The sequence below is a fragment of the Adiantum capillus-veneris genome, chromosome 30, assembly GCF_014529385.1.
Source record: "Adiantum capillus-veneris isolate H3 chromosome 30, ASM1452938v2, whole genome shotgun sequence".
NCBI lineage: Eukaryota > Viridiplantae > Streptophyta > Polypodiopsida > Polypodiales > Pteridaceae > Adiantum > Adiantum capillus-veneris.
Window position 1 is genome coordinate 22,496,943 of NC_140960.1, and position 11,121 is coordinate 22,508,063.

General features: G+C 43.9%; 1 protein-coding gene across 1 annotated transcript; it reads left to right on the plus strand.

Moving 5' to 3' along the window:
* Positions 1-7,984: 7,984 nt before the first annotated feature.
* LOC147417655 (cyclin-D4-1-like) lies at positions 7,985-10,387 on the plus strand. Its single transcript, XM_086507189.1, has 6 exons — positions 7,985-8,444; positions 9,030-9,116; positions 9,195-9,293; positions 9,497-9,698; positions 9,775-9,908; positions 9,997-10,387. Exons 1-6 carry the CDS (start codon positions 8,130-8,132, stop codon positions 10,249-10,251), a joined length of 1,092 nt encoding a protein of 363 aa, XP_086363315.1. The 5' UTR covers positions 7,985-8,129; the 3' UTR covers positions 10,252-10,387.
* Positions 10,388-11,121: the final 734 nt, after the last annotated feature.

Here is an 11,121-nt window from a genome sequence, read left to right on the forward strand (position 1 = left end):
AAGTGTATCAAGATAGTCAAGATTCATACAAATGACAACCCTGCAGATGCTCTCATGAAGAGTCTAGTCTTAGAACAGTTTGCACATTGCATTGAGATGATGGGTGTAGAGTGAAGCCACTAGAATGTTTCATGGTTATTGTATACATATATAGGCCAATTGGGCCACGTTGGCCTTCAAGTGAGAGATTGCTAGGGTTCAAACTAGCTGGCTAGATGCTCATCACTAACCCATCATTATTAACTCACTTATTTTTACTTGAATATAGAATAAGGAGTGAGAGAGGATAACTCACTCTCTGTGCTTCACCCACTTTGTATTTTGTGCTCTCCATCTCTCACAACAGTGCACTCACATATCCGTGCACATCCACTCTTCAATCATCTCTTGGGGAGGTTACTACAATAAAAAAAATCCTATCATGTGGATTCAACAATAAGGATTATTTTATTCTATATTTTCTCACATTTTCACATAGAGAGGGTGTTGAAAAAATGAGCTTGAAAATTTTCTATAGATCGAACAGGAAAAGGGTCCCTTTTATTGATGAAAAATTCACAGCTAAGGAGTTTTATAAATAGGCCTTGAATGCACACTATATATAGGTTATACATATAGTAACCACCACCCCCCCCCCCCCCCCCCCCCCCCCCCCCCCCCCAAAGAATCAGCCTTGAGGCCAAGTAGGAGGGGGTGTGCCTACTTTGTCATGGTGGTGCATGCTAAAAGGAATGCATAGGATATCTTTATTGCATAACTCTAATCTTAGCCGAAGCAAAGGAGGGAATCTCCAAGGTTCAATTATTGTCTTTTTTTAAAGGTAGGAACCATTAGTATGTATACACTAATTGTCCTTATGATGTTCAAACAAATGACATATTCATCACAAAGGACAAATTTGGTATTCTATGTCATGCCATTTGTAGTAAAAAATAATATAGGGAGCTTGTAAGCACCAACCGGTACTTAAAGACATCAAACTACTTAAAAAATGGTCATACGGTATTAGAATAACCATTGAATCAGCTGAATCAACCCAAAAGTATCACAGAAGAAGCGTGAGTGAGTGCGTGTAGGTGTCCAAATAATTTTCATTGCTAGAGATGTCAGGACTTAGATTAAAGACTAGAAGGTGAAGTACACTAGATGTATAACAATGTACCAAAATATTGGGTCGAGAGCACAAGATACACATGCATATGCTAGCCAATCAAATATAATAAATGAACATGTAGAAAAAAATTGTACAAAATGAAGATACACCATAGCCATAGTCAACACACTACTAGTTATACAAGATGAGCACTTCTAGTGTACAACTTTGAGAGAAGGATCTGAGTAATTTGCTCAACAAGGCAAGCATTTTCATATTTGGAGAAAAAATCAAAGAGCAAAACTAGTCCATACATCTTGATATAGAAGAGAGTACATGAAGATCCATCTTTTGAGCTTTTGCAAATGAGAGTTGCATTTGGTTTGGATTAAGTAGCCTCTGCTAATTCATGCTATGTCTTTCTCAGCCATCGTAAATGCTAATTAGCAATGATAGCCCTACTATAATCTATAGCTATGAATTTTAGAGCTAGATACTCTTTCCTGATGGTCGAGCTTCAATGCTTAAAAATCCGTAATTGCATCAAATTGAGCCAACAATACAAACTTCCCTTCTTCTTCTTCTTAGAACCTATTGAACCAAGGTCAAGAAATACCACAATGCCAGATCTACACCAATTTATAAACTTGTAGCCACAACTTTCTAGCTATCCACTCTTTTGCCAATGATACCTTTATCCATAGTTAGTGGTCACTCCCAATAGATGACTTTATCTAGACAAGCTAGCTATGCAAACTTGTTATGTCGTTTTGACTTCGCCTTGGAGCCCAATGAAACCAATCTTTGAACATGGGGAGATTGAGTTGCTTGAGTGGATCACTCTCCTTTCAAGTTACTTTAAGAAAGGCAAGGGATTGACAACTTGTTTTCATGGTGGTTCTCTTAGGCAATCCTTGATTAGATGACCTATGGGACACCACACAAAAGAGGAAGCATTTGAGAGATACTTTCACTGGATGGGTTGAAAGAAGCTCACACTATCACATCTTTTAGTGATAATCCTACTATATATACCCTCAATAATGTCTAACTCTATCATCATTGGGGGATCCCATCTAGGATTGAAGTTTGAAAAGCTCAAACTTCCCCCAAAGTAGAGATGATAGTGCTAAGGCAAGAGTGGTGTTGAAGAGGGAGATTGGGGAAATCTAGGTACAATGGGAATTAGATTGATTTAATGTGGCCACAATGGGAAGTAGGTTGTGGACAAAGCAAGGGTAGAGGTGGGGCATATAGCTCCCTCTACTAAGTGCCATGCATTTGTGGTAGCATGCAACTAACTGGCACTAGATTGAAATTACATTACTATAACGCGTTGGCAAAGGGTCTATGGTCAAAGATGCATAAGCAAGGAGAACTTCACATGGGCAACAACGAGTGGCTCTCGTGAGGGAGCTACCATCAAGAGGGTTTAACATAATTCTTTTAAGAAGGAATTTTGTTGAATTTTGTATAGGCATTGTTTGATGGTTTCAATTTTTTTGCTTAGTAATGATGTGCATAGTATTGATGTTATTGATAACAACCAAGTAGTGCTACACACACTTAACTTCACCACTAATAGTCTAGTGTTAATTACTTAGCACTGCTACACACATGAAGGAACCTTCCACTTATTTTTTAGTGTATCTTTCAAATAGGAACCAAGGGAAATTCTGAAAGAGGTGTGTGTGTGTGTGTGGAGAGAGAGAGAGAGAGAGAGAGAGAGAGAGAGAGAGAGAGAGAGAGAGAGAGAGAGAAGAAGAAGAAGAAGAAGGAGAAGAGAAGAGAAGAAAAACACAGTTGCAATAGGAACAATCCGAAAAGACCTTAAAGATCCAATCGATGAGTCTTGAACTCAAGACTCTGTGTGTGTGTGTGTGTGTGTGTGTGTGTGTGTGTGAGAGAGAGAGAGAGAGAGAGAGAGAGAGAGAGAGAGAGAGAGAGAGAGAGAGAGAGAGAGAAATGAAATGAAATGTTATATTAACCTCTTCAAAAGGCCAAAATGACCTATGAGACTAGAGCATTACAATGTGGTGGATCTGATACAAAGTCAGAGTAGCAAAATGAAATGACAAAAGGATGAGATATAAATACTATGAAATCCTAAGCTGGTAGGTGTGAAATAAGCAGCTAGCCGGGATAGCTAAACCACAAGTCACAAGAGATCCAACATTGGTCGCTAGCGGATCTCATCAATCCCTTCCATGGTTAGCAGTCTGACTGCGCCCCTGATGTAGCCTTTGTCGATGTTGTGGCATTCGTGGGCGTCTGGAACTCTTCAATTCAGTCGCTTGATCGATCAGTGTGCCTTTGGTGTGAGGCAACAAGATCTGTTCTGGTAGTAGCTCCTCCAGGTGTCCAGTGTTTGCTCTAAAGAAGTCTGTGATGTGTCTTTGGGACTGGCTGACCTCTCCTCTCAGCAGGCTCTCTCTATGTCTACGCAGCTCGAGCAAAAACAAACCCATGCATCTTTGATCCTCGTACCTCATGACTTTGGAGAGTGGTCCAAAGCCCTCTCTGAAAAAGCAATGGAAGCGGCCTCATAGCTCGTAGTAGACGGGTAGTGGCATGTGTAGTGTAACTCTATCTCAGGCTCCATGTCACACAGGGGGCATTTCCTGGCCTCTGATGGTACTCCATTGTATCTCGCAATCTCGATCCGCAGCTGGTGTGAAGATGTGCATATCTGGCCAATAACGCACCGTATCCCATGAGACAAGTGGGTGTCCATGTATCTGGGCCTCATCACAAAACCGTCCACCATAAGCTGGAGAAGACGTTCTCTGTAGAAAGCTATCTTTGTGCCCAGCTCCTGTGTTGGTTGGTTGTATCCATGTCCTCCTGGTGTCTAGCTGAATCAGGTCCTAGCAGATGAGCCTGGTGATCTCGGACTATTTAAGAGTCATGGAGGGTGCATCCAGTGAGTATTGGAAGGGGGGCAGTCTGTCTATACTGAACCCGTGCGCCTAGAAACATGATGTCATCTCCCCATACCAACATGCCGTATCTCCCTGCATGGCTAACTGTCGAGAGGACTCAAGTGCAAGGTGGGCGTATCTGTCTCTAGGAAGTTCCCACATGTGGTGTAAGAAGGAGACAGATCTAATGAGCGCCTCAACTAGTAGTGGGGGGGGGGGGGGGGGGTAGCTAGCTCTACTCGGATAATGGCACGTGGTACTGAGGCCTTGGCTCTAATGAGCCACAAGATCATAGAGACCATGGGCTTCTCCATGTCCCCCCATCCATCAGTGCGACCTGTCCTCCCATGACGATCCAATGAAGGCCCCCATATCTCAGCTCCATAGAGCAATGCAGAAGCCACTAGCATGTCAAAGAGCCAGAGCTTTGTCTGAGGCTCCTGAAACTGAGCCTGTGAAAACATCCTCTCCAATCTACCCAATGCTGAATGGGTTCTAGTCAATCTAGTCTCTGCTGCTCTCCTTAACGAGAATGCTGGTTCACTAAAAACTACTCCAAGATAAGTGTAAGCATGTGTATACTCCACCTTCTCCTGGCCTTATGTGAATGCGGGCACTGACCTCCTGATCCACCGTGGGGTGGTATTAAATATCATGACCTTGGTTTTTCCAAGGTTGACAGACAAACCACTTTCATGGGCTAACCTATGCAAAGCATCGAAGTGACGCTACATCCCTTCCGGAGAGTCGGAGATCAACACAATATCATCAGTGTATTACAATAGTGGGATCCATGTCCCTGCTAGTAGTGCACCTCTATCCCCATCTCTCTCAATGTAATTAGAAACCTCATCCACATACATACCAAATAGAGTAGCAGAGAGCAAGCATCCCTGCTTCACCCCAATAGTGGAGTGAACCGGTGTAGAAAGACCCTCTGAAGTGCGTACATACCCTACTACTGATTTGTACAATGCCATGATTCCCCAAATTAGCTCTGTGGGTACTCCCATCTCCTGTAATCTGCGCATCAATCTAGCTCTAGGTACTGTGTCAAATGCTTTGCGAAAATCCACAAAGCTACAATAGATCCATCTCCCATGGGATCTGCCCTCCTCGATGATGGCCCTGAGTGTCAAGATATGGTCAAGAGTAGAAAAACCTCTTCTGAACCCTACCTGCCCAACTACACGCATTCCCTCTCTCTCTGCCCATCTACTCAGCTGCTGCTCAAGAATGGATGCGACAACTGTGCCAATGTGTGTCCAACCATGATAGTGCGATAGTTCCCAGGCTCCATAGGGTGTCTTGATTTGAAGGCTCCAGGTATCAAGCTAGCCCTCGCACATGGCACGTTTAAACATGACTGCTAGAAGCTCTTCTAGTAGATCTTTGGCGTGCATGAAATGCTCAACCACCAAGCCATCATGATCATATGCTCTCCCGGTCCTCATCTTGTCAATAGCCTTCTTCACCATCTCGGCGATGAAAAAAGCACATGTGTGTGGGCATGGGTCGGGGAGGGGTGGCTTTCCAGAAACTGTGTACAAAGCTGATGCGTACTAATCCCAAGTCTCTGTAGAGGCAGGGAGGGGACAACTCATGAAAGAGCCGCATGCCTCATGTGAGTCCTGACTCAAGAATAATTGGTAGAGATCTTGCTCTAGTTGAGCCAAAAATGTCCTCTTTTTCCGCCACACCAGGCGTCGGAAGTCAATTTGTGACTGTCTGTGAGTGATGTCCCCCAAAAGCACTTCCCTCTGAAGTCTAGCTCTGGTTTGGTGGCATTCCTCATCATACCAGCTGTTCTGAGGCATGCTCCCAGAACGACGTCTATGCTCGGGCTGGGTGTGTGGGTGCGCCTCTTCTGCTGCATCATGCAATGTCTGTGTTAGTATAGTAGTAAGCTCCTCCAGAGTCGCCCTAGCTCATCAATGCTTAGGCGTCTGTAGATCCCGTCTATGTATACCGAATCCGTCTCTTGTGTTAAGTATAGCAAGTAGGAGCTGCCACCCATGGACTGTGTGCTAGACTGAACTGGAAAGAGATGGTCAACGACACAATAGCACGATCCACTGCCACTCCAACAGGTCTGGGCCCAGCTATGAGATCCTGGATACTAGAGATGAGGCTTGGTTGTGCCATGGCATAATCCACTGTGTGCCGGGTCCATGTCTGTGTGGAAAGCATGTGAAGCCTCCCCCAGCGGGAAATCTCTATAGGCCATTCAAGATGGCCAATCCATGTGCAGTCCCCATGTTTATCAGGTGCCGTCCATACTCAGTATGCTCCTCATCTTGTGATAGTCTGGATAGTCCAGTCTCTACAACATCCAAATCTCTCAGCATCTCCTCTGAAGTATCATAGAATACTGTCTAATGATGGGTAGTCCTAGCATTGAAGTCCCCTAGAATGATAATGTCGCCATCTCTGGAGAATTCCCATATGTCATCATCCAAAATAGAGAGAGAGAGAGAGAGAGAGAGAGAGAGAGAGAGAGAGAGAGAGAGAGAGAGAGAGAGAGAGAGAGAGAGAGAGAGAGAGAGAGAGAGAGAGAGAGAGAGAGAGAGAGAGTCATAATGAACACGCTAGTTTTGAATATGAAAGAACTTGCGATGAATTGAATATAAAAGGAATTGAGGCATGTAAAGTATTGGGAGCTAAACTCTACATGCGTGATGGCTGAACAACATTCCTATTGTGGAGCCACACACAATTTAGTGAAGCTTTGAAAACCCCCTAATATTGAAATTCCAAAGAATAAGCTACTAGCTAGTGTTGTTTGTGTTATGAAGGCCAGTCAAGATGGCTATCAAAGTTTGACATAGGCTATCTACAAACAAAGCTATATTTTAGAACACTCTAAATGAGCACTACAATTGAGCACATGATAAGCCTTAATGCTCATGCCTCATCGCATCAATGTGGATACGCTTGTAATCTTAACATACACCAATCGTCCTAGCCCTTTGCGATCTACAAAGTCCCATCTCTTCAACTATACTTGGGTGGAAGCAAGCTCCTTGCTCTTATGCCGATGCCATATGTGAGGTGGTCTTGGCTAGGAGTGGCTACTAGCCAAGTGTATTTTAGGGCGCTTTTGGCCATAGATTACCATGTGGTGGGAGGTGGACATCAACCTTTTAAAGGATGGAAAGCTCTAGGATAATGGGTAGGATAGTCTAATAGCGTCGAAGTGTCAGTCAAGAATCCTTGGTCATTGGCCCACGTCAAGCTCAAGTTATATTTGTTGGAGTGGCTCAATTGGACATGAGACATAATGATTGTTCAAGAGTTTGACTCGAGTCAAAAACCCTTGGTCATTGGTCCATGTCAAGCTCAAGCTATATTCGTTAGAACGGTTCGGTTTGGCATGCGACAGAACGATTGTTCGAGGCTTGATCGAGGCATTGGGTAGAGAAAGGCAAGCCCAAATTTTGCCCTTTTTTTTGGCTAGAAACTTTGAAAGTTGTCATGGCTAGGCCTATGAGCAATTGCCAATGATGTGAATGGCCATATATGTTGTATGGAAAGCAAGTGTGTAATTAGTCTTTGTACTTGGGACGGTGGGGTCAAGAGTGTTGTAAAAAGTACCCTCACAATGAAATGATATAATTAATCATGGGGAGGTATAGAAGCTACTCTCTCAATGCACATGACTAGAATGAGGTTGGTTTTTTCCTTAATTTAGGTTTAGAAGAAGATTTTGAAACTAAAACATGGCTAGTCAAGCGTGTACATTTTGTACTTGCTCGCTCCCACACTCTCCACTTCCTCCTCCCTGCTCTCTTCTGCGTGTGTGTGTGCATTTACCCACATGGTTTGCCCTCTTCCCTAGAGCTTCGTGTTTCCCCAGAACCCTAGAGCACACATTCCCTGCTTCTTCTTGACAGCCCCTGCCATCGCCATCGCTATCAGAGCCCCCTCCCCTCCTTCAAAGCTTTCATGCGAATAATGCCTTCCCACCCTTCTTCTGCAATCGGCTTCTGAGCTTGCACGCCTCGCCATCGCTGTCCCTCTCTTTTCTCCTCTTATGGTCGGCATTTGCCTTTGATGAAGTGGTTGCTAGGGTTCTATACCCTTTCGCTGCTGCTTCTTCTCCTCCTCCTGCTGCCATGGCACCTCCAAGCCTGGCCGACTGCGCTGCTGAGAGCCTTCTTTGCTGGGAGGAGGATGTCACTGGCTCTCTTTCCGGCCATGGCGAAGAGCAGGAAAGCAGAAGAGACTATCCTTTTCTCACGTGCAAGAACTCTCCATTGGAACTTGATGCTGCAGATATGGGGACGCAGGAGTCTGATTTGCAAGTAGCTGTCTCTGCACTCATCGAAAGAGAAATCTTTCATGCTCCATGCGCTGATTACGTGGAGAAGTATGAGACCAAGCTTCTTGATGCAGGCTCTCGGCAGAAAGCTATAAGCTGGCTCTTCAAGGTACCACAGCCTACTCTGCCTTCTTCCTAAAGGCTCCACGGCCTTTCTTTAAATTCTCAATGCACCATATCCTGCCTCCTCCTTCCATGTATGCACGATTGCCCAGGCGTTGCGCTGCTGCAGCTTCATCTCTTGGGATGATTAAGTGCGACACTGGGAGATATTGTTTGTGAAAAGCACATTACTGTAGCCAGCGGTCATGGTTGACGTCGTAAGAATTGTTGCTTCAAGGCATGCGTTAAGCTCCTTATTTCCAGCAATGTAGATCAGTTGCCTTGATTGAACGATCAGTCACGCTATGCATAGGAAACGTTTGGGTCTCTCTTTCCAAACAGCTATATGTGCACTTGCTCCTATCTGTATTTGCGTCAGTTAATTTTGCTTTTAATCAAGCTCGTTTTCCACACCACGGTTGTGCATTATCTGCTGATTATGTAGGGTGCACTGTGGTGTCGTTTGATCCGGTTTGTACTGCTTGTTGTCCACACTCCCCATTGTCTTACCTGGTTAAATTGTCCCTTGGGCTTCTGCAAGAGTTGTATTTGTCTTGCACTTCTTAACTTAGCAATGTTTGCGAGGATAAAGGTTCGGGCTTTTTACAATTTTGGCCCACTGACAGCCGCTCTGTCTATCAATTATCTTGATCGCTTCCTCTCCCGTTGCCAGTTTCCGGTATGTCAACTGAATGACCTCGATAAATGAAATGTGTCAAGTTTGATTGGGCAAGCTTTAATCATATGTAATTTGCAGATGGGGAAATCTTGGATGATTCAACTTCTATCTGTTGCATGTCTATCTCTGGCTGCCAAAATGGAAGAAGTAGACGTCCCGATTCTTCTTGAGCTTCAGGTATCATTTTCAATCTTAAAGTTTTGCTCGTTTAGTACCTTGGTTGCTCGCAAATTGAGCGCTGAGAGTAGAATCATGCTTGCACAAGTGAATATAGGAGAGTTGAACTCATAGTGGTAGCATGCTCTTTGAGCGTTTCTAAAGATTTCAGCAATTTTTCAATCTTTTGATATCTCTATGTCTCTGGTATACATCTCATGCAGGTTGCACCTGATTGTCTCTTTAAACCTGAGACCATACAGAGGATGGAATTACTAGTACTCAGCACACTTGAATGGCGTGTGAGCTCTGTAACACCATTTTCTTATGTGGATTACTTTCTTTGCAAGTGCAGACTTTTTGGAAATGGGACCGGCCGGGCTATTCTAGTTCGTATCAGTGATTTGATTCTCTCTGCAATGCAAGGTGAGTGAACGATCTGTTGTATGCATCATTCTGTGTTTTTAAGCATTGGCATTAAAGGCTTCTCTATTTGGTGCAGATATGAGGTTTCTTGCCTACCAGTCTTCATCTATTGCTGCTGCAGCCTTTCTCTGTGCAGCAAAGGAGATACTCCCTTCACAGCTTGAAGAGTTGAAGAGAATGATTTTCTCTACGCTACCACCGTACTTAGAAGTAAGACAAAAACGTAACGGCAAGCTCATGCAGACAATTTTAGATGATGCTTGCTCAAAAGCTAAACTAAGTTTTTTAAACTGTACAGGATTCATTAGCTGAATGTTTCAGCCTGATGGTGGATCAGTTCAATATCTCCACTGGCTCGGTGCTCTTGAAAGCCGAAACTTGTGTCGACTCAGTTCCTCCAAGTCCTGCAGGGGTACTGGACGCTTCTTTTAGCTGCGATAGTGAAAGCACCTTCAGGTCGATTGGATCGGATCCAAGCGTACAGATGTCTTCCCCAGCTCCAAAGAAGAGGAGGGTCGATAATTTTTGCAGTAGCATACCTTGCAGTAGCTAATTTTGCTCTAACAGTCAGTGGAATCCATGATGTGCATTGGATGGAGAACAGGAATATATTATACACGCGGTGCAATTTATACATATATATTAAGTTAAGAGGTTGGAAAGAGATCAAAGGAGCAGCTTATACAGATGCACAGGACAGTGATGCAGTGCTAGGTGTGAAGATCAGTTACTCGGGAGGATCGATGCGTTGCTTATGGTTGGAATGTATGCTGCTGCACAAGCTTTGGGAAATGCTTTATAGCTAGCTCTTTTTGCCAGGAAATTACTTGGTGGGTCCTTAAAACATCTATTGAAGCCATGTAAATTTGTTTTGAGAGGAGGCTTCTGCTTCTCTTTATATTGTGCTTGTTTCCATCTTGCCCCCCTTTACCAACCTTTCTTGTATGTTTTGCTCCTTGGTTTCAAAGTGCTTTGGATGAATTTTGTATACGAAAGTGACTATGGAGATACCGGAAAGAGAAACTCTTACTGGCATAATGAGAATATGAGAGAGAGAGGTAGAGAGGGAGAAGAAGAAGAAGAAGAAGAAGAGCAAGAGCAAGGCTAATTGCTTGGTCCAATCTTGTTCTCTCCTTCTTGTTCTCTCCTCTAAGCTTAGGTTTCATTGGAAGGAGGGATTCTGAATGTCACTAGTTGGTACCCTAGATACTAAGTTCACGACTGAACTCGATAAAACTTAGCTTCAGCATGAAACCAATTTGGTAGGAATGTGCCTTTTGCCAAGGCCAAGTAACAAAAAGACAACCTAGCATTCTTCATAAAAGCATGTACTTATTTTGTATTGTAGGCAACCAATTTTTTTGAATTTTGCATGCCTGTAAATGATGAAGGCTCATCCTCATCTCTCCTTTAGGCATGGCCG